Genomic DNA, 24,830 nt, shown 5'->3' with positions numbered 1-24,830 from the left:
ACCAATGGAACAGAATAAAGAACCCAGAAATAAGACTGCACATCTACAACTATCTAATCTTCAACAAACCTGACAAAAACAAGCAAGGGGAAAGGATTCCCTATTCAATAAATGGTGCTGGGATAACTAGCTAGCCATATGCAGAAGATTGAAACTGGCCCCCTTCCTTCCTTACACCGTATACAAAAATCAACTCAAGATGGATTTAAAAATGTAAATGTAAAACCTAAAGCTACAAACACTCTGGAAGACAGCCTAGGTAATACTACTATCCAGGACATAGGCATGGGCAAAGATTTCATGATGAAGACACCAAAAGCAATTTGCAACCACAACAAAAATGGACCAATGGGATCAAGTAAATGAAAGAGCTTCTGTGCAGCAAAATAAATTATCAACAGAGTAAACAGCTGACAGAATGGGAGAAGATTTTTGCAAACTATGCATCTGACAAAGGTCTACTATTCAACCTTTATAAGAAACTTAAACAAATTTGCAAGAAAAAAACAATCCCATAAAACGTGGGCAGAGGGCATGAATGGAGATTTTTCAAAAGAGAACATACATGCAGCCAACAAGCATAGGAAAAGCTCAACATCACTGATGGTAAGAGAAATGCAAATCAAAACCATGATAAGATATCACCTCACACCAGTCAAAATGACTATTATTAACAAGTCAAAAAATAACAGATGCTGGTGAGGTTGTGGAGAAAAAGGGGTGCTTATACACTGTGGATGGGAGTATAAATTAGTTCAGCCATTGTGAGAGACACTGTGGCAACTCTGCTCAAAGACCTGAAGAGAGAAATACCATTTGACCTGGCAATCCCTTTACTGGGTATATACCCAAAGGAATACAAATCATTATGTTATAAAGACACATGCACACATATATTAATTGCAGCACTATTCACAATAGCAAAGATGTGAAACCAATCTAAATATCCATCAATGATAGACTAGATAAAGAAAATGTGACAAATATACACCATAGAATACTATGCAATCATGAAAAAGAACAAGATCATGTCCTTTGCAGAGATGGACGGAGCTGGATGCCATTATTCTTAGCAAACTAACAGAGAAATAGAAAAACGAATACCACATGTTCTCACTTGTATGTGGTAGCGAAATTATGAGAACATACGGACACATAGAGGGGAACAACACACAACACACACCTTTTGGAGGGTGGAGGGTGAGAGGAGGGGGAGGATCAGGAAAAACAACTTATGGGTATTAGGATTAATACCTGGGTGATGAAATAACCTGTAAAACAAAATCTGTGACACAAGTTTACCTCTATAACAAACCTGCACATGTTACCCCTGAACTTAAAAAAGTTAAAAAGTAAAGAACTGCATTCCATTAGAACTAGCCGTGAAATACAAAGATATTTCCAAGAAAGCTTCAAGAATAGACTTCTCAAGAAATTTTATAAAACTAGAATTGATTTTCATATGTCATATGGGATGTTTAGATGTAGCCTTGCCTCAAACAAACCCTTCTAGGTTTTTTTTCCAGCCATATGATTCCATGACAGGATGCTGGGGCTACAATAATGTTTGGATGATCTAAGAACATACAGAGCCTAGCATCTGCCTGCCACACAGAAGCACTCCACAAAGGTCTCATGTACACGATTCATTACATGTGTGTAAACGGAACACGCTTGTCTATTTTTAGGTTAACTTGTGGTATCTCCATAATTTTCAGATTTTCTATTATTAAACAAAAGAGAGAGAGAGATTCAGCCGGGCGCGGTGGCTCACGCCTGTAATCCCAGCACTTTGGGAGGCCGAGGCGGGCGGATCACGAGGTCAGGAGATCGACACCATTCTGGCTAACACGGTGAAACTCTGTCTCTACTAAAAATACAAAAAGTTAGCTGGGCTTGGCCGTGTGCACCTGTAGTCGCAGCTACCCGGGAGGCTGAGGCAGGAGAATGGCGTGAACCCCGTAGGCAGAGCTTGCAGTGGGCCAAAATTGCACCACTGCCCTCCAGCCTGGGGAAAAGAGCGAGACTCTGTCTCAAAAAAAAAAAAAAAAGATTCACCCTTAAGTCATTTAAATAAAATGATGGAAGAATCATTTCTATGTAAGTGATTTAAAAGCACAGGCACTCGATCCAAATCCTTCTGGGATACAAAGCATCCCAAAGTACATAACACAATTTCTTGCCTTATTAAGCTACAGCTTCATTACACAATTTAACCTCTTTTAGATGACTCACAGTCATAATCTATAAAATTTAATTCAGCACACATTTGAGGAGCATCCACTGTTTCAGCACAGTAACAGGTTTGCCAGCCTATGCCCATGTCTAACAACAACGCGAGAGATTGTGGTTATGTCAAAGTGAGGTTGAAAGTCAGTGCTGGGAACGCTGGGGCAGGATGGAGCTGACATCCCAGGGAAGGCAGGTAAGCATCAGGACAAAGAGCTGAGACTCAGAACTCAGCCCCCCGTGGGTTGCAGGTCCCGTCTTCCTTTGCTAACCTGCGTGGCTCTGGCCAGATTGTACAGTCTTCATTTCAGTATTGCTAAATGAAGATAACAATCACAACGCTTCCTGTGTAAGATAGTCACCAGAATTAACTGATGCAAAACAGTATTTTTAAAAATATGAGTCACAGGAGGAATTTAGTGGAACATGACAACCACTTTAAAAACAAAATGAAGGCCAGGCGCAGTGGCTCAAGCCTTTAATCCCAGCATTTTGGGAGGCCGAGACGGGCGGATCACAAGGTCAGGAGATCGAGACCATCCTGGCTAACACGGTGAAACCCCGTCTCTACTAAAAAATACAAAAATCTAGCCGGGCGAGGTGGCGGGCGCCTGTAGTCCCAGCTACTCGGGAAGCTGAGGCAGGAGAATGGCGTGAACCCAGGAGGCGGAGCTTGCAGTGAGCTGAGATCCGGCCACTGCACTCCAGCCTGGGCGACAGAGCAAGACTCCATCTCAAAAAAAAAAAAAAAACAAACAAACAAAATGAAATAGAATAGAAAAAAACTCAAATGGAACAGAAAATAGCAGAGGGCATCACGTGTAGTAAATGTAAGTTTGTGGTGTGCATGTACTTTCACAGTGTGATTATAACTTATATTTTCTATTGCGGGTCACCATAGAACAAGTTCAAAAACCACAGGTATAAAGCTTTTGGCACCCAGTGCCTAACATGTAGCCAGTGCTAAGAAATGGTGAAATAAAAATATAGCATTTAAGTTCAGCTTTAAACAATAAACATTTTTACCAAAGAGGATAAGATGGAAAAGGCAAGGAGAATCCAATGCACACATACACACACACAGACACACACACACGTACACAAATGCACACACATATGAGACATGGTATTACTTAGATACCGGATGGAAGAAGGTTAGTAGAATATGAAACTAGATAGGAGTTGCAGATGGATTGCGGAACTCTATCTAGGTCATATTGTGAATTTTCAATGTCTTTAGGCAAAAAATGAGAAGTCATCCAAGAAATCTGCACAAAGGAATAACATGCTCAGATTCAGAATTGGGAAAACGAATTGTGACAGGGATGTGGACAGCAGACTGGGAGTTGAGCCTGGCAGTGGGAAGGCTTCTGACTTGGTTTTGGTTCCCTGGGGGAGGACCTGAAGCAAGGCAAGGGAAGTGGGTGTGAAAGGAAAGGAGATTAAGATCTTGCATTGGGAGGCAGAGGCGGGTGCATCACCTGAGGTCAAGAGTTCGAGACCAGCCCGGCCAACATGGTGAAACGCCGTCTCCACCAAAACCACAAAAATTAGCCTGGCGTGGTGGTGGGCACCTGTAATCCCAGCTACTCAGGAGGTTGAGGCAGGAGAATCGTTTGAACCTGGGAGGCAGAGGTTGCAGTGAGCCAAGATTGCGCCACCGCACTCCAGCCTGGCAACAGAGTGAAACTCCGTCTCAAACAAACAAACAAGACATTGCAGAGAGCTCTTGTGACATGATGTCACTTTGCTCATTTATTTCCTCTGATCATATTACCCCCTCCTGCCTCTTATTCATCAGGTAAGATTCTTCTCTTCCTGCAAGCCAGGACTAGCTATGTGTTCCAAGCAACCGTCTCTGGCCCTGTGTTTGAGCGACCCCCCCGTCCGCACTCCTGCACTGTGCTGTACACTTCACTGCTGTGTCCTCTGTCACATCACACAGAAGGGTGACATTGTCCAGTGTTTCCTGCCTTTCCTAGAACTTCTGGGTATGGGTTTGGAGCATACGTCATGGTTCCCTTGTGGTTAAGACATGGACCAGAATCTTACGACAGATTCTGGCCCATGATTTGTGCTGGAGCATTTACATGCCTATGTCAGAGCCTCAGAGATTTCTTTCTCTCTGTCATGAAACCTGCCTGGGTCCTTCCTGGAGTGAAGATAACACGGCATGGACTGCCATGTACTCACAATGAGCATGATCGTGAAAGAAAAATAAAACCGTTGGTTGTTGTAAATCACTGAGGTTTCAGGCCTGTTTGTGATGCCCCCTAACTCAGCATCTCTTGAGTGATGTGATTCAGAACCTGGCTCAGAGCTTGGTGTAAGAGTACTGCTCTGTTTATTTGTGGTATAAATGAATGAATGGTTAGGAGAGGAACTATAGGTAGCTCGCAGCTTCTGGTCAGAAAACGGCAGATTTTGTTAGATCATCAGCTAAACTAGAACACAGGAAAAGAGAGGGAGAGACAAGCCTAAATGTGTTTGTGGGCACACTGAATGTGAAGTACTGGAGAGGTCTTCTTGAGTACGCAGATGGTGGTAACTTGGAAATATAGGACTGATGGTTCTCTAAGATTGTCAGGATTAGAAATAAAAAATGTGAACTCTTTAATTTCAGATGATAGTTAAATTATACGAGCAGAGTCAATGATCCACGGAGATAGTGAAGAATATTAAAAGTGATAAAGGAAGAATATTGGAAAATGCCTACATTTAAGGGTGGGAAGCAGAGGGACGAGAAGCAACAAAGAATAAAAAACAAGATAATGGAAGCTACGAAAAGGAGGATTTTAAAAGCAAACTGCTGTCTAGTAGTGTCACTATATGCTACAGTGACATGAAATAGGAAGGGTACTGGGAGGGAGGAATGATATTTTAATACAGCCAGGAGGTCCCTGTTTCGTGTGAGAGGAAGAATGAACACTGTGATGAGTATCACTGTAGATACACATGAGCATGTTAGATGCTGCTTTCCGGATTCCACGTTATACCACTTTCCCACTCCTTGAGATTCCTGCACCTTTCTGGTCCTTGGAAGTCCCCTTTCGCCCTCAGCCTGACTACGGCTTTACTCGATGCAGTCTGCGGCCGGTTGGGAGGCAAACACGCACTTGTTGCCTGGGGTGGGAAACTGTCTGGACCTGGTGAGCTACTTTGCCTCCCAGAAGACATGTTTAATTCCAAGTTGTGGTCTACACTGTGGAGAGTTTAATTCCCCAAGTCTTCTGGGTAAGAAGAGTAGTGGTGTATTCTCACTGGTTCACTCAGCAACATTTATTGAGCACGTACTATGTATAGGAACTGAACAATATTATCATCTGAAGCTGGAATAACTAATGTGAATCACAGCTCAGAGATATTTTATGCCTTTTGACTTTTAGTTTTCATTAATGAGAAGTCTGTGCTTCCTAATTTTACATTTCTAAGCTCTGTAAATGAGATTAGCATCGTGAAATAGACAATGTCTATATCATAATGCTTATTTAATGTGTATATAGTAAAAGCAGTCTGTATGTAAAATTTTTGCGGACTGCTTTTAGTAGACCGGAGCATCAGGGAGGAAATGAAGCTTGACTGTTTCCTTCCTGAGACCTCAAAAGGGCCGTCTCACGTCTCTGGACTTCCATTGCTTATAATCGATTGTTTGATCATTCCAATCATTATATATTAAAATTAATAGCCAGAATCTGCAAATTATGGGGATGAGGCTCCGAATCCAATGACTTTTGAGATTTTGCAGTTTGAATCTCTGATTGGGGAGTTTAATATCTCGTTGCACTGCTGGACCCCCGAGGGAAGGTTCATGTTCAGTCAGCACCATCTTTAGACAACCTGTTTGCAGATTCCTTCTCAGTTACTCTAACTTGTCATCGGGCCACATGCAATGTTTCAAATTCTAATGGCATTTTGTAAGCTTAACTGAGACAGCACCATGAAATAAATGCCTATTAGCAGACATTATATGTCACATATTAGATTAAAAAGCTTGTCTATTTTAACAAGGTCCTTTCCCAAGAAAGCGAGATGAATTTGGGATCTTGAAAGAAATTGACATCAGCGAGGAGGTTATCTGAGGGACTCTTATAAAAAGGATCAAATTACAAGGCATATTGTGTCCTGATTTATCCCCCTATGTTCTACATTCAACTATGAAATCATTTCAAATAAAAAAATTCAGATTTATGAGCAACGAAAATATCTAGAGCTCATACTGCCCTCTGGTGGTCATTCGTACACATAGCCAGAAATGCAAATACCTCAAAACTTGACAGCATCCAGTTTACTGGAAGTCAAATTGCAGAAACTGATGGAAAAACAATAAAAAAAAAAAAAACCCAAAAAACCAAAAAAAAATAAAAAAACTCTCCTTTCCTGTACTTTAAAGTTTCTTGATCATTTCATATTTAAAACAGAATAATAGATACTCTTTACAAATATTCACCTCTGAAGAGAAATAATTGTCTCTGACCTTGACTCTCAATGATATTATTTGATGTAAAAAATAGGCCTCATGGTCTTAAATGATGGTTAAGATAGATAGATAGGAATGTGGCTATGGAGATGGAACTATTTGTAGTTCACTTCACTTCAATGAGGGTGCTCTGGGGTTCTGGGACCTCCTTGTAACACTTTCTAGGTATCACCTCCTGGAAGAACACAGGCACCTGCTCATCATATTTCTATGTCTCTAGTATTTTTAATATGGTCAAAATGCAACACAGAGATACGCTGATAAAAATCTCAGCTGTTATTTCCCACCTTTTTCTGGTTGGTTTGTTCTCATTACTGTCTTTTTTTTTCTTTTTTACAGAGTCTTGCTGTGTTGCCCAGGCTGGAGTGCAGTGGTGTCATTTCGGCTCACTGCCACCTCCGCCTCCCAGGTTCAAGATTTTCTCCTGCCTCAGCCTCCTCCCGAGTATCTGGGATTACAGGCATGTGCCACCACGCCTGGCTAATTTTTGTATTTTTTGTAGAGACGGAGTTTCATATGTTGGCCAGGCTGGTCTCAAACTCCTGGCCTCAAGTGATCCTCCTGCCTTGGCTTCCCAAAGTACTGGGATTACAGGCGTGAGCCACCATGCCTGGCTGGCCCTCATTACTGTCCCTTTTGAGAGTGTATTGTTAAGATCCTGGGCAGGTCAAATCCCATTGTTCTGTGGGTGAAGGGAGAGGAGAAATCCCAGGGAAACGCATTTCTACCCCACCTAACAACACCTGTGTGACTTTATTTTCAGGATAGGATGTTTTTTCTTCCTTTTTTATTGTATGTAATTCTCAGGCTGGGAGGACAGAGCCAGATACAGCCTGTATCATCCACAAAGAGGGGCTTCCTCAGTAAGCATCAGTCACTAAGGACTCATTTCAAATAAGCCAGGTAGGGATTTTTAGTTTACAGATGAAGATCTGATTGAGAAGACAAAACGAGAGGAAGCTGCTGGTGTTTCTGTACCCTGCTAGGTGCTTTCTAGCCTGTTAGAGTCAAAACAGCAAACATGAATCCCGTAGCAAAGAGATCAATGAATGAATGAGTGAATACTAATACAGATACAATTCAAGTTCTAGTGGAAAATGAGTATGCTTTATTTCAGCAATAATTTTTCTCTCTCTTTGGTGAATACAGGGACATGTCAGTGTTAAGGAGAAAATCAGAAGCCACCCTGGGCAGGGTGGGGGTCCTCGAAGAATTGCCACTCTGAGTAGAGGGTACAATGGCTCAGTTTTTTTCTGTGTCTACGGTGCTCTACATCTCTGGACTTTGATGGTAGGATTCAGCAAGTGAGGATTAACAGCATATTGAAAACCACGTAAGAAGCCCATAAAAACACTGTGGAGCCTAACTCAGACCATTTACATTTACGTATTGACTTCAAGGACAGAGTACTGCCATGAATGCATAAGCAGTAGAGCACACACCTTTTTCAGCAGACAGACGGACCTTCATGGGCTAAGCAAGCCCGCACACTCTCTCGCTCATACTCACTGTTGGGGTACACCAGGCCTCAAGGGCCCCTGTGGACTCTGAGCTTGCACAAACACATCACCTTGATTAAAAGATTAATCCATAAATTTGTTTGGGAATATTTTTCAGCCTTCACAAGGAAGGAGATTCCATCGCATGCTACAACATGGATGAACCTTGAGGATATCAGGTCAATGAAAAGAGCCGGTCACTAAGTGATAAATGCTGTATCATTCCACATGCATGAGATCTCTAGAGGAGTCAAATCCAGAGACAGAAAGTAGAATGGTGGGTGCCAGGGGTTGGCTGGAGGGAGGATGGGGAATTCGTATTTAATGGGGACAGAGTTTTGGTTTTGTAGAGTTCTGGAGATGGATGGTGGTGATGGTTTCACAACAATGTGAAGGTATTTAACACTGATAAACTCGATAATCAAAGTGGTTAAGATGCTAAGTTTTACGTTTTGTGTATTTTGCCAGAAAATAAACAAAACCAGTGTGTATATTCACTCCACAAACGCTTAGTGAATGACTACATGTGTCAAGTTCTATACTGGAAGCTGGAGATGCAAAGATGGAAGAAACACGGCACCTGCCGCAGAAAATGTCTAATGTTTCTATGAAGACATCATCAATTTTGGTGGGTGATTTCAATGTTTTCTTTTTTTTTTTAATTTCCTTTTTGATATGTTTTGGTGTGGTCTCAGAAGCAGTCTAATTTTATAATAATTATTCAGCAGGAATAATATGAATGATAACAAAAACCACACTTTGAAATAGTAAATAACTTTTAGTTCCTTCACAATGAACCAGGCTGACTGCTATAACCGTAAGGGTAACAGATCTTCATGAAAGTCTCTCATTTCTAGCACAATAGGGTTTTGCCTGCTATTCTTTTCCCAGTGTGAGATGGAGGAGGGAAAGGGAGGGATGGGTTGGGGTGGGAGGGAAGGAAGGAAGGAGGGAAGGAGTCCAGAGGGAGGGAAGGCGTGAAGTGCCCCTCATGATGAGTCCAACAGTAAAATCAATAGGTGTTGTCCACTGACTATCAATTAAGGCACAATTAAGGTCTCTGGGCTTTGATTTTGATCAGGCTGCTGGCAGTTTAGTGGGAACTCACCAAATAAACAATAATTCCAGACAATTGTTCCCCTTGTCATGATTCAGGAGCGTATTTTCAAATGAGGTGTAAATGAGGACTTTGCTTTGTATGTGGAGACAGCAAGGGCAAAACAAAACCACTAGAAAGACTCAAGTAGGTGGGAAACAAAGGAACGAAACTGTCCAGCACGAGCACCTGCAGCTCGTCCCTGGCAGACGCTTGAAAGGCACTTGGTTATTTACCAACTTACTGTGGGATAGGGATGGGAGCAGAATACAGTGTACTTTCGGATGATGCCGTTCAGCTTGAGAGGGGGAAGCCAGGACACAAAGACCATGGAGGCTGAGGCCGCTGCTGCCTTCACGCCCGCAGGAGGACCTGGAACTGGAAGAGCCGTGTGTTTAGTCACAAGGTGGGGCCTTGACTTGGGCTTGCAGGCCCATGCCTCCCAACACGACCCCACTCCACGCTCACTGTTCAGCTCTTTGAGGATGAGCGTTATGGGTTCTGCTGTGTCCCCCCAAATACATATGTTGAAGTCCTAACCCCCAGGACCTCAGAATGACACTGTCATTGGAGGCAGGGTCTTTACAGAGGTAATCGAGTTAAAATTAGTTTGTTAGTGTGGCCTCTAATCCAGTACTTCTGCTCTCCTTATAAAAAGGCCAGTTTTGGCACAGAGACGGACATGTATAGAGGGAAGATGACGTGAAGACACAGGGAGAAGATGGCATCTATAAGCCAAGGAGAGAAGCCAAGAACAGATGCTTGTCTCAAAGCTCTCAGAGATAACCAGCCCTGCAGACACCGTGATTCTAGACTTCTGGCCTCCAGAATGATTCTAGACTTCTGGCCTCCAGAACTCAGAGACAGCAAATACATTCCTAAAGTTGGAGTCTGTGGTTCTTTGTAGCTCCAGGACTTAATACAGTCAGTTCTAGTCCCTTTTGTCCTGGGGAGCCTTCCCAGCCCATTTCAGTGCCTGGAGACTTCCTGCCTCTGGATAACTGGACAATTAACTTCTGGATCAGTCTTATTTCTGCTGCAGTTTTTGGCTTTGAATGTACTGGGGATGAACCTTTTGGATCCTGAATTTGAGAAGCATGAGGGTGAACTACCTCAGCCATGGAGACCCAACTCTCCCTCACCCCAGTCATTTTGTAATGCCACCACTTTGGGCTCAGGAGAAATGGAAATATTGTTGATGAATAGGGATTATTGTGTCAAAGATTCACAGTATCCATGTAAGACAAACTCTCCCCTGTAAACCAGCTAAGAAGGCAGAACACGGTGGCAGCAATATTAAGCATGATTTGGGAGTGAGATTGAAGGCATGTCCCACTCCTCTTGTTCTTTTATTTTCCAGGTTGAAGAGGTGGGGGGTGGGGTGAGATGACCAAGACACAGAAGATGCCAAAATGTCATAGGTGCCAGTGAGAAAGGCATCAGAGCTCTTGCTTTGTTCCTCATTAACCTCACTGTCCACATGGAGGGCAAGCACATTGATGGAGGCACTGAAATTCAAGCCACTATAAGTCCCTTGCAAACCCCTGGAGAAAGCAGTGAGTCTTTTACTGCTTTGATGGCAATGCAACTGCTCAGTAAATAGTTTTGGAGTTGAACGTGCATCTCGTAATTGTCATCTTGACTCTTCTAAGTCTGCATAACAAAACCAAGAGCTCTGGTGAGAACTAACTTGGGTTGGACATAGTCACCATTTGAAAATATAAAATCCAGTTTTGGCAAGTCTTGCAGACAGTGGAAGGTCTAGAAAAGGTAACACACATAAATGATAGATCCTGGGTTAAGAAATCCCGTGAGAACAAACCCCAATCAGGTGAGGGCAATGTCTAAGACATCCACAACCTAGTTCAGAGCTGCCAGGGCTCCTCCTGAACAAGGGCAGAGTGAACATTTCATGAGGATTTTAATCCTAGTAGGCACCCAGCTTAGCCAACACTCTCAGTCGTTTCGATAAAGCCCCTGGTTGGTGTTCACCACAGTGAACACTCTTGCTGGACATCTTCTCTTCAGGATGCCAGGTAGTTTAGCACCAACCAGTTGAATGGCTGCTGAAGAGGAGTCAATTATATTTGTTTCCAACCTGTTCATGACAATTGTACCTGTCACGGGTAATACTGTAAGTTAATTCATTACATAAACCAATGAAATTCAAGTGCAAAGAAAGGTGTTTCTATGACAGTTAATGGGACTCTTTGGAAAGGCTTCCTTAGAGGCAAGTTAGAAAGAAATTAAAAAGAGAAAGAAATCAAGGAAGGAAGAACAAAAGGAATGAAGGAGGGAAGGAAGGAAGAAAGGAAAGAGGGAAGAAAAAAGAAAGGAAGGAAGGAAGGAAGGAGGGAAGGAAGAAGGGAAGACAAAAGGAAGGAAGGATAAAAAAAGAAAAGAAAGAAGAAAAGAAGGAAGGAAGGAAGGAAGGAAGGAAGGAAGGAAGGAAGGCAGGCAGGCAGGCTGGCTGATCTATGTTTGGTCAAGACCACTGAGAAGAATGGGACATGTGGATTTGTCTCCATTTGCAAATAGATCGTTGATAAATGGTCACATGCTCTTGAGACACCAGTTGAAAAATGCAGATGCTACACATTAAATACACAGTTCATGGAGTAAAAGATGGCACAGAACTCCAATGTTTTCACTCAAAACTTGAAGTGATCCTAAGTCATGTGATTAGAGAATGATTAGGGAGTGAATACATATTTATATGTATTCAGTTAAAACGCAGCATTTCGGGTACTTCTTGGCCACTGTAAAGTTTGGTGATTCCTTGTTTCAATTGAGGATTTCCATGAGCATGCCTGTGTCACAGCCGATCAAGGGGCTTTGACTGCACCATCTAAACTCGCAGTTGACTCCTCCTACATGGATTTATGATCTATCTTGCACAGTCTTTCCTTGTATGGTTACTAGAACTTTGTACAATAAAATAACAACATAGAAAATTTGAAGAACATGGCATTTTGGAAACGTTTTCTGGATGACTGAGCTAATCTTTTCAGAGCTAGAACTTAACATTTTCGCTCTGGTTTGGACAATATCATAAAGCTTAAAGGTGTGGGCCCTGGAGCCTCACTGCTGGTTTCATGTGGCTCTACCCCTTAGTTCCATGTCCTGAGCAAGTTGATTAACTTCTCTAATCATCTTTAGTTCCCTCATTTATAAATCGACAACAATAATTGTGCCGGCTTATGTTTTTGCTGTTAGAATTACAAGAGATACTTCATGTAAATGATTTATTTATTGTTCCCTGTAGAGTAAGCACTAAATAAGTTCTAGCTGTCATCTCTAATAACCATCCTTATGTCCTTAGATTAAATGTCATTAAATGATACTAGCCTTTACTTTGTGACTCAGTGGTGAATGACAAACACCAGACACTGAGAGTTGCAGAAGACACAGATGGCAGAGGATGGAGTAAAAAATGGTGTATGTCTGTCTGGGACATACTTTCTTGAAACATTCTTAGTGACCACATTCCATTTTGGTAATCTGAGTTTTTCTTATGAAGGTCAAAACGAGCTTGGGAAGTTTTCATGAATTCCTGGACATCGTAGGAGAAGTTCTGCATACAGGTTTAATTGATTGCAGTAAAGAATGTGGCCTTCAGGCCGGGCACGGTGGCTCAAGCCTGTAATCCCAGCACTTTGGGAGGCCGAGACGGGTGGATCACGAGGTCAGGAGATCAAGACCATCCTGGCTAACACGGTGAAACCCCGTCTCTACTAAAAAAAAAATACAAAAAACTAGCTGGGCGAGGTGGCGGGCGCTTGTAGTCCCAGCTACTTGGGAGGCTGAGGCAGGAGAATGGCGTAAACCCGGGAGGCGGAGCTTGCAGTGAGCTGAGATCCGGCCACTGCACTCCAGCCTGGGCGACAGAGCGAGACTCCGTCTCAAAAAAAAAAAAAAAAGAATGTGGCCTTCAGAGAATTCTCTCTTCTACATTCCTCCAATGCACCTAGACATCCCTTCTGAGCTACAGATGCTTCTGTGTCTCATGTGTCCAATTGGCTGAGATGTTTCCACCAGGGATCACACAGGCACCTTAGGCCAACATAGTCACAACAGGGCTCACTGTCTTCTATCCAAACCTGCGCTTCTCTTGCCCCATCTCAGGAATTGGGCTCCCCCCATCTTCTCAGTTGCAAGAACCAGAACCTGGAATTCTCTTCCCACTGTCACTTGATGAGCCCTTTGGAGGTCCACATGGACATGACAGGTCAGCAGCTGGGCTCTCCCCTTGATTCGCTGGTGCTCCCCAACACTGAGCTCTGTTTCAGTTCCCTGAACGTGGTCTGCTTCTCCCACCCCGGGCCCTTGGGCTGCCATGATCCAGGGCCTTGGGATGCCTCTGTCTGGACTTTTTCCCACCCTCTGCCTTCTCCCTGGCAAATCCTACTCATCTCTCAGGGTCTAGTATGTGTCATTTTCTCCAGGAAGTCTTCCCTGATCACCAGCTTAGGTCAGGTCAGGGCTCCCATGTCTCTGTCGAGACTCGTTTTCATCATTGCACTTGACAGAATCCACTCAGGGGTGATCTATCAACATCTGTCTCCCCCACTAGCTTGCAAACCCCACCATGCCCATCCTGTTTCTCTGCATCTTTAGTTCATGGGCCAGTATCTGGAACATACTAGATCCTCAATACAGATTTTTCAAGAGTGGAAAAATGATTTCATTCGTGTCTGTGTGGTAGGCAGGATTCTACGATGGATCCCAAGATCCTTGCCCTCTAGTGTATGTGCCTTGGTGATTCCTTCCCCGTGAATGGGTGTGGCATCTGTTACTACAATGGACAGATCCCTCCCATGGGCAGGTTGTGCATGTGGCAAAGGTGAAGGGCTTGTGCAGGTATCACTGAGGTCCTAATCACTCGACTTTCAGTTAATGAAAAGGAAAGTTTCCTGAGTGGGCTGGGTTTAATCAGATGCGCCCCTTAGAAGAGGAGATGGTGGTCAGAGGGAGACAGAAGAGGTCAGAGGGATTGGAAGCCATGTGAGGCTTTCCTATTGGCCTTGAAGGAGGAAGCCACCATGCGGTAGGGGCTGTGACAGGGAGTAACAGGCAGCCTCTGGAGGCTGGTGACTCCAGCCCCATAGCCAAAAACAAACAAACAAACAAAATCCCACCAATAACTTGTGAGCCTGGGAAACCCTGACCTCAGATGAGGGCACAGCCCCAGCTCACACCTTGATTCATCTGTGGGACCCTCAGCAGGGGACTCAGCTCAACGAGACCTGGATGCCTGACACTTGGAAATGATGAGATAAGACATTTGTATTGCTTTAAGGTGTTAAGGTTGTAGCACTCTGTTCCACAGCATAGAAAATAAATACAAGTGGGTAAGCTCTCGTGTAACATACCTTAATGTAAAATACCAAAATCGTTTTTCTGAAACAGTATTGCTTTGGTTTAAGTATGAATATCAGATGAAACTCTGACTAAACACCCACACAAACACTGTAGTCAGCTTCATTTTTTTTCACCATTTTTCTGCTCTTAGTAAACAGCCACAGGCAGGTGTGTGTGTATGCGCATGTGCACACACAAACACGCATGTACATATGTGGTACACCATGGTAGCCAGATCCTTCTGAGCCCACAACTTTTCAGTGGCTTTTCCTGAGCCATGCCGTGCTGTGCAGATGCTACAATCCTGGAGGGACATGTCACGTTCACAGCTGTCATCTCACCAAGCAAGACACATATGTCCCTTTTCTCTTCCCATGTCCATAAGACTCTGGTATTTTTGGCCTTTCCTCTCACTAGAGCAGGAGTGTTCAAACATTCTTTAAATGTTTGACTGATCCTTTAACCAAACCATCATGTGGAAACCCCTCAGCACATAACACAAGTAGAAGTGGGGTGGCTCTTGAAGTCAGGGTCAGGCAGAGAATGGAATCTCTCACTGGGCCTCTTGCTTACCACTGGGGCCCACCCAATAACCCTTGGGCTATGTAAAAACCTAGTTTGAGAACCACTGCAGTGGAGGGTGTGTGGAAAGCCATGTGGTAGAACCTCTTCTAGGACATCTTGTCTGTCGTGTTGCTGGTATATCTGCCACTGCACAGGGCACACTACCATAGGCTTAGAGCCCCGGAATCCTAAGCAGTGTTGATTGGCTGTACTTCCCAGTGTCTACTGAGGGGCAGCACCACTGGTGGCTATGCAAACACAACATGCAATCTACCCCCTTTCAGATCTGAGGTGTGGTCATAAAATCACCCCAGCACACGTCACAGCCACATACTATCCACACCTTCATAAGTATGTATGGCTCAAGGTATGGGTGGTTGGAGGATTCAGAGATATCTGGATGTCAGCTTATTTTTTTGCTTCCTCTTAGCTCTACTTTCAGGTCTCCTCCCAATAAGATTTGCTAATTGACGGTGGGGAGGGAGTAGAGATGACATATTACACCTGCTGCTGGCCCTCTCACATGTGCCTTCAGAGTTACATGCATTAGTGATGTGTTCAGTCAATATTTGAACTTAACGATCTCTATTGATACATATGCAAAGTTTACTCTTGTGTAAAGGGATCAAGGCTGAAACTAGCTTTTGCCTTCAGAGTGAAAACAGCAATTGGAAGATTAATAGATTCATTTTGTTTGTGTTCTCTTTCCTTATGGCTTGGCTCACATTATAGTATTGGCAAATAAAATGGCATCAGGATTTCACAACTGTTTTAGAAGTCAGGATTAGTTGTTCTTGCGCTCAAAAACAGAAAGCCCGATCACCAAGTCATCCTTTGTGTTTCTGCAGGAATAACAGGGGTACAAGTTCTCACTGACTGAGCAGTCCTGGAAAGAGAATGTGAACTGCAAGCAGTTGTCGCAGACCCCAAAAGTATCTCCATGCACCTGAGTCTACATTTATGGATAAAAGACAACATCCATGGCCCTGAGACTCTGACCACAGACATGACAATATGTCCATGCACCCGAGACTATAGTTATGGATACGAGACTACGTCTATGGCCCTGAGATTATGACCAGAGACATGACAATATGTCCAGGACCTCTGAATATGTTTATGAGCCCAAGAATCTTTAGATAGAGGTAGAGAAACTACTTAAAGCACAGACTTGTTCTCTAAACAAATATTTCTATTGCAAATAATCTGTTGCAAAAGTAAAATTTTGCCTTTATTAGGGTTAAGTTTCTCCTTTTAGTATGATCAGTGACCTAATAACACAGTTTAAGCCTCCAGGCTCCCTAGATTAGGAAGACTGGTGCAGGACGTGTGTCTGGCATAGACAACTGAATCGGATGGTCCCTGTTAATGTAGCTGTCTTTCTTTGCTTGCAAGAACATTGATAAACACTGAAACTTCAACCTGAGCCTAAAATAGTATCTTATTGAGAAAGAACTGAGTAAATGTTGGTAATTATTATTTTACTGGAAATCCATCTGTATTTTTACACAATTTAATTGAACTTGCAAGTGTAATCCAAACTTCAAAATTACAAAGCTTTCTCACTGAGGTATTAATAGGATCTGTAATCAGTTCGACTGGGCATTTGTTCTCCGAATTGGCCTTTGTCCCTTCTTCCAATCAGATAAATAAAATTGCATTTAATTCTGTAAACTGCTGGAATGCCTAATTTTATTAGGTATTGAGTCTACAAAAGTGATTGACACAACTCTTCATCATTTCTAAATTACTGAATTTTTCATGTGAACCTGGGAGATAAAGTGATATTATTCTAGTTTTTCTCTTCTTCCACCCAATCTTCACTCCACCTCTTTTTTTTATTTTTTATTTTTTTTTGAGATGGAGTCTCACTCTGTCACCCAGGCTGGAGTGCGGTGGCATGATCTCAGCTCACCGCAGCCTCTGCCTCCTGGATTCAAGTGATTCTCCTGCCTCAGCCTCCGGAGTAGTTGAGATGATGAGAGGCGCCCACCACCACACCCAGCTAATTTTGCATCTTTAGTAGAGACAGAGTTTCACCATGTTGGCCAGGCTGATCTTGAACTCCTGGCCTCAGGTGATCCACTACTCCACTTCTTTTTGAAAATACACACTTATCCTAAAAAATACTGACACTCAGTTCTGCATAGTCCTTGTCCCATACCACCAGCAAAAGTGGGATCCATGGCATTCTCCTTGGGGTAACTGGGGCACCCAAGGCAGGGTTTTCCATAGTCAATCCCAGCTCCACACACTATCAGCACTGGAGACAAAAGCAAAGCATAATTGATTGACAAATTAGACCTTGGGCCTTGGGGTCAAGTTTTGAAAGAGAACTCTATGATTCTTAAAAATAGAATATTAATTTAAAATTGATCTAAAATTGTGAATTAATAAGGATCTGTGAAGAGCCTTCCCTTCTTATTGGATTTCTGTACATTCTTCTAAAAATGCAGACGCAAAACTTTTTGTGGATGATCAATTTGCTCTTTAAGTAATAATTCCAGTGACATTTGCATTATTGCTTAGCAATGTAAAAAAAAATATTTCACTCCTGCTCTGAAGGAGTGGAGAGCAACTAATCAAATATTGAGTGTCAGAAAGCATCTCACTTTGTGGCAAGCAGGTGTTTTCAGACATCACTTCAGCTCTCATACATTGGTTCTGTGCAGGCTGATTGCTACAGCAGATTGCCCATGAGGACAATCCAGTCCAGAGAAGCTTAGGTAAGGTGCCCAAAGTCCCACAGGTAGCAGGTGACAGAGCCAGCATATGCACAGCTCTTCGTCTATTACATTTAAAAAAAATTAAATTATGGCTGTCTTTACTCAGGACTTAGCTTTCTAGATATCTCTATTGATGTGTGACTTCCTAATGGCATTACAGTTGAACCTTAGATTTCCCTAAATAATCTGATTTCTTAGAGCAGAACTGGCTGACACCTGCACATTCCCTGGAAGAACTACCTGTGCATTACAGAAAAAAACTAAAGCAAACGAGGATTAGTTTGGGTGTAGACATCATAATGTGAGAAGGGCTACAGAAGCAGCAAAAGCACCAGGTGACAGTGGATGCCTGGGGCTGCTCAGGAGAGCAAGGCCTGGCTTGCCAAGGTGAGAGCAGAGAGTGAGGTGGAAGACGGCAGGCTTAGAATAACAGAGAGTCATGGTCAGGGGCAGAAAGGCTGAAGAGAAGAGCGTATCGTGCCCCCTGAGCAGGTGTTCTTTGCTTCCATCAGAACAGATATGGGATGGAATAACAGCATTTTTGATACTCTAGCAGTGGGGGAGATGGCATAGACATCAACCCTGCCCATACATGGGAGGCAACCGGCAATGGCCAACAACTCTCCTGCCCCTATGCTGCCTGGGGAACAGAGTCCTGGCAAGATGACAAAAGTTGCAGAGACAATCCAACACAGCATTTAGGTCTGCTAATGTCTCATCTCAACGTATACTTCTGTGCTGGAATATTTTGGGAAGGTTCTATGTGGGCATCAATTTGACATCAGTTGCTCCTTCCTTTACTAAGGTGGAGGCTACTTTTCTAACTACCACAGTAGGTATTTATCAGAACTTATCTGTTCCTCATACAGGCTTGGCTAATGCCCCTCAGAGTTTCCCTTAAAAGAGTACAGAATCTTTGTTGTACGGTTTTTGTAGGTTTGGGTAATAGTCACATAACCCAATCCAAATTGTAAGGAACAGCAAGAATTATTGTTGTAGAACAAAATGAGCAGCAATTTAAATTTTTACTAAATCACCATGAATTCTTGCAAGAATTAAAAAAAAATTAACATGAAGTTCTCAAATTAAGGACTTATTCTAAAGTGTTTCAGCTGGCAAAAAATAATAGAACTTCAGCCTGTACATAATTTTCAAGAAGTGGAAGGATGGATTTAACCAGAGCTTACACTAATAGCTGAAGAGCCACTAAAATTATTTTAACAAGATACAAAACATGTATGACAAGTATTACAGCTCCAGGATAAAATGAATTTCTATTTACAATAATACTTGGCCAAAGGGGAAAAAAAAGAAAGAAAAAATAATAGAGGAAGAAGAAGCAATGGATTAGACCCATCAAGCAAAGGCAAGAGAGGAAGCTAATGCTCTAAATTGCACTGGGATATTTTGGGAAGGCAGCAAAGGTTTGCACTGAGAATAGCCTGATGAACTGCAGGGTAAAGGCAAGTGAGTTCCCTCTGTCCCAGCCCTTCCAGCAGTTGCTGGGACCCGCCGCCCACCCGTCTCTCACCATCCTCTTTGGTCCGGGTGAAGATCTGCTCACTCCTGACCCCGTCTCCTGCGCGGGTGAAGGCCAGCACCTGGATGCTGTAGTTGGTGTACTTTTCCAGCCCGTCCAGCTCCAGGGAAGGCTGTGTGGTGGTGATGTTTTTAATCTCACCCAGCTCTGGAGGACAAGAACAAGAAAACAAAATCCCACTTCTGAGCCTATTTCTGCTCATTTTTCCGCGCTGTCCCCACTGACTGTCCCTGTGCCATGCCATCACCCGTCCAGCCACCATCTGGACATGGGAATTCCTCAAAGGGACTGTGCACAGTCATCCTGTGAGCTCATGGTGTCATGTGGCCCTTTGGAAAATATCATTCACACCAAACTGCTCCAGAACACAAGGCAGAACGTTGGTCTGGAAAACGAAACAATTCGCTCCAAGTTAAGTGTTATCAACCCAAGGCCAGCACCAGGGCTGCCACTCAGCCTTCAGCAGGTGCTAATGAGCAATGTCCCCTGCACCCAGAGCAGCATACTTAGTATCACACACATGCACTACACACTCGGCAGCTTACACGCACTGCACACTCAGCGGCACACATGCACTGCACACGCGGCAGCACACACGCACTGCACACTCAGCGGCTCACACGCACTGCACACTTGGCAGCTCACACGCACTACACACGCGGCGGCACACACACACTGCACACTCTGCAGCTCACACGCACTGCACACTTGGCGACACACACGCACTGCACACTCAGCGGCTCACACGCACTGCACACGCGGCGGCACACACACACTGCACACTGCAGCTCACACGCACTGCACACTCAGCGGCTCACACGCACTACACACGCGGCGGCACACACGCACTGCACACTCGGCGGCACACACACACTGCACACTCTGCAGCTCACACGCACTGCACACTTGGCGACACACACGCACTGCACACTCAGCGGCTCACACGCACTGCACACGCGGCGGCTCACACGCACTACACACGCGGCGGCACACACGCACTGCACACTGCAGCTCACACGCACTGCACACGCGGCGGCTCACACGCACTGCACACTCGGCAACTCACACACACTGCACACGCGGCAGCTCACATGCATTGCACACTCAGCAGCACACACACACACTTCACACGCGGCGTCCCACACGCACTGCACACGCGGCAGCTCCACTGCTAACTATTCGTTAGGAAGCTTCTGCAAGCTGAGGGGTTTTACCGTTATTTTAAACAAGCTCTACTTTAACATACATGTATTTTTAAGCACCTAACTTCATCTCAAATATCTGATCTACCCTCTTTAGCAAGTTTCCAGTCTGTAAGACAGTATCTTTTACTATAGTCACCACTTCCTACATCAGATCTCCAGAACTTACTCATCTTGCATAACTGAAACTTTGTATCATCTGGGGGTGGGGGAAGAAATGGGCAACTGTCTGAGATGGTGGACCTGCTGTTAATTAGCTTGATTGTGGCATTTCACATTGGATACATACGTCAAAACAAGCTGCATGCTTGAAATATACACAATTTTTGTCAATTATACCTTATAAAAGCTGAAAAGATAACATATATAAATTAGAAAAAAATACACCTGAGCTAAACGGAGTGGCTCAGCAAACCCCTCTTTTTACCTGGAGTGAACTCCTCTCAGCTTCAATCCTGAAGTGACATGCCCATGTGTCAGAAATTTGGTGTCAGCTAAAAATGCTTCACTTTTAGGAGTGGGATCCACTAATAATATTCACAGATGGAACACTATGCTCTCTCATCTCCAGCATATGATACACGGCCATCTGAGAAAACTCACCAATGATGTACTTCCTTGGTGTTTGGCTGATGGGTTTTGAAATGAGTCATCTTCAGAGCATGAGAAGGGTCTGAGAACTGTTTCCCTAGGGGAAGGGGCTATCAGTGACACATTGGTACCCAGAGCAGGTCGGTTACCCCAAGAGAACAGCAGGTCCGGAGGGTACCTTGTTGAACAGGTCTGCTTTGGCTACATTTAGAGGGCAATGCTAGCTGTCTGTTAATCCTTCTCACTCTCCCTGGCCTCCGTATAGGGAGTGGACGTGACACGCATGCCTGCCTAGGTGCCAGCGCTATGCTATTCTAAGTACAGATAGTAACTTATGCAATCAGCAGAGTTATTCAATAACTTTTGCAACTCATTCATTTTACAGCCAAGGAAGTCAAAGGACAGAGAGGATCAAGGAGCCCAGCACAGTGGCTGAGGGCACAGGCTGCAGATGTCAGCTGCTCTCCTCAGTCGCTCTGGGAAAAAGCAGAAAATGGGCTGAAAATAGAGGCACCCACGAGCCGTCGTGTCTGCCAAATTAAATAGGCTTTTTGCCTGCCTGGTTTTTCCTTCCTGTTCATTGTTTTTCTTTTCTCTTGTGTGTCCAGGATATTCCACAGAAGTTCACAAATGAATAGCCATGTATTTTGTGACGACGATGACTGTGGAATGTCTTTTGTTCATTTTAATTTTTTGTCACCAAAAGGATCAATGTGGAACGGATACAGCATTAAAGGAGAGTGGCAAATACTGCATGGGATGATTGAGGCCTGTCCCTCACATGCCAGAGCCCCTGTGCCTTCTAGGAGTTGCAAGAAGAGGGGTAAAGGGGCTCCATGTGGCTCCCACAGTCCAGGCCCCAGTGGGAGCCGAAGGCCTGGGACCACCAGAAGCAGTTCTGTAGGCTGGGGCTTTGCTGGGGAGAGAGCAGGGTGAGGATGCTCCAAAGACATGCCTTTGGACCCCTGTCTTCTAGGGAGGCCAGCAGGGTGCCAGCTGTCAGAGGTCACAATTTGCAAGTCTCAACAGAGGGCTTATGAAAATGAGGAGAATGTTTGTGCATGTGTGGTCACGAGGCAGTCAAAATATCAATACTTTGTTGCCCCAGATGGATTGGAAATTCTCATCTCCGAAGGAAAGGTCTTTCCATATTCAATTATATTCGTTTTCCTGAATGTACTTAATGCAAGTCTTTTGGATTAGGATAAAAAACCCAAATGTAACCAGACATGGTGGCTCATGTCTCTGGTCCCAGCTACATGGGAGGCCAAGGTGGGAGGACTGCTGGAGCCCAGGAACTGGAGGCTGCAGTGAGCTGTGATTGTGCCACTGTACTCCAGCCTGAGTGACAGAGCCAGACCCTGCCTTTAAACAAACGAATTAAAAACTCAAATGCTAATAGACAAAGTTTAAATATAGAACTCATTAAGATCTTTTCAGATGTGGCAACTTCACTGTCAAAGATCACACACACACATTCCTACAGATATATACACACACAGTCAATAAAACATATACACAACACAGCTGAGGGGAGGGGCTGGTCAGGGCAGGGTGCTGGGAGCTGGTTATGAGACTATGAAGGTTTTTTTTTTCTCAAGAGTGCAGGGTGTCCACCTCACAGGGAAAGTAGGATCGTTTCACAATATAGGAGAAAGCTGTGACCCTCCGGCCACGCAACTCTTGAATCAGACAGAATGAGGAAGAGGAGCCTGGTGAGGAGGGAGAAGGGCAACCTGGCCTCTCTGATCTTAAAGAGAGCAAACACTTGGCTGGGCGCGGTGGCTCACGCCTGTAATCCCAGCACTTCAGGAGGCTGAGGCAGGCAGATCACGAGGTCAGGAGAACAAGATCATCCTGGCTAACATGGTGAAACCCCGTCTCTAATAAAAATACCAAAAATTAGTCAGGCATGGTGGCGGGTGCTTGTAGTCCCAGCTACTCGGGAGGCTGAGGCAGGAGGATGGGGTGAACCCAGGAGGCAGAGCTTGCAGTGAACCGAGATCGCGCCACTGCACTCCAGCCTGGGCGACAGAGCGAGCGAGACTCCGTCTCAAAAACAAAAACAAAAACAAAAAAAGGAAACACTTAAAACAAAATGATACAAATGCTAATGGTTAATATACTAATTAGAATTAACATTTAGGTGTTTGCTCATTAGAGGGTTCAAGTCATTTTGATCAACTAATTTATCATGAACCATGAAGACAAAAGCAGTCAAAACCCCAGTTCTAAGATTTTGAAAACCACCTGAGCCAGAGTTGGCTCTATTTGCTAGAACGCCTCACAGACGCTGAAGGAAGGCTATTTTCCTGATGACAGATACTGGGTGACTAGCAGATACGGAAGAAATAAAAAGCAAAGGATGAAAAAAAAGAAAGCCAGATACAAAACTGAGTGTTTAGTTTGTCATTCTTTTTAGCTCTTTTTCTTTTTAAACATGAATTTCTACAGTCTATCTTCCATGCCCCATACAGATGTTTAATACACACACATGTACATACACACACACACACACACACGTTAACTGAAGTGTACCGTTCAGTTGAGGCCATGAGGGGAATAAAATTAAAAAAATATATAAAATAAATATAGATATCAGGTTTTTTCTATTACAAATTTTGTTTTAAACTAACTAGTTTTGTGTATTTATTTATATCCTGCCTCATTCTCAGAGGGTTTTAAGGCAGAAAACAAAATAGGTGTGAGAATAGCTTCAGAAGCAACCCGCAGCTGCCTACATACACTAGTTGGCATCTAAATATTGCTTCCTTTCAGAGTTTACCATTTTGGTCATGAAGGAAGATGGATGAGATGGAAGGTAGCAAAAATTCAGAGGAAAACGGTAACTTTTCAAAGGATACAATTGTCCTAGCAACCTCAAATAAACTGTTTCTATCAGGCCTCAACCATGATTTAACTTTCTGACCGTGAAAAAAAAAAATCAGAAAATCCATCCAAGTATTGTTTATTTAACCTGCCCTATCAAATATACTAACCAGCTTTATTTCATCTGATCATATTAACAACAGAATTCTTTCTTAGACATATCTTGGAAACTATTCAAGTTATTGCTAATTCCAGTGATAGTAATGATATTTGCCTCTCTCAGCCTGTGTGAATGTGTGGTGTGTGTGTGTGTGTGGTGTTTGTGGTATGTGATGTGAATGGTGTGTGTGTGCGCCTGTGTGTGTGGTATGTGGGTGTATGGTGTATGTGTGTGCTATATGTTGTGAGTAGCATGAGGTGTGTGACGTGTGGTGTGGTGAGTGGTGTATGTGGGGTGTGTGTGTGGGGTATGTGTGGTGTGGTGTGTATGTGTGGTGTAGTGTGTGGTGTACTGGGGTGTATGTGGTGTGCTGTGTGTGTGCATGTGTATGTGGAGTGTGTGTGGGGTTTGTATATGTGTGGTGTGGTGTGTCTCATATTGGGGTGTGTATGTGGTATGGTATGTGGTGTATGTGAGGTGTGTGTGGTGAGTGTGTCGTGTGTGGTGTATGTGCGGTATGTGTATGTGTGGTGCGTGTGCATGTGTATATGTGGTG

The 24,830-nt window shown here is 43.8% G+C and overlaps 1 protein-coding gene across 1 annotated transcript in view; it reads right to left on the bottom strand.

Moving 5' to 3' along the window:
- Positions 1 to 24,830, bottom strand: part of DSCAM (DS cell adhesion molecule) — a 703,505-nt gene that overhangs the window by 91,324 nt on the left and 587,351 nt on the right. The window contains exons 19-20 of the mRNA XM_023193411.2: positions 19,484 to 19,639; positions 9,546 to 9,679 (exon numbers count right to left, since the gene is read on the bottom strand). Coding sequence (XP_023049179.2) covers positions 9,546 to 9,679; positions 19,484 to 19,639 — 290 coding nt within the window. The remainder of the gene's footprint in view (positions 1 to 9,545; positions 9,680 to 19,483; positions 19,640 to 24,830) is intronic.

The sequence above is a fragment of the Piliocolobus tephrosceles genome, chromosome 19, assembly GCF_002776525.5.
Source record: "Piliocolobus tephrosceles isolate RC106 chromosome 19, ASM277652v3, whole genome shotgun sequence".
NCBI classification, from domain to species: Eukaryota; Metazoa; Chordata; class Mammalia; order Primates; family Cercopithecidae; genus Piliocolobus; species Piliocolobus tephrosceles.
The sequence above is the reverse complement of the archived record's forward strand: the minus strand, read 5'-3'. Positions and strand labels throughout refer to the sequence as shown.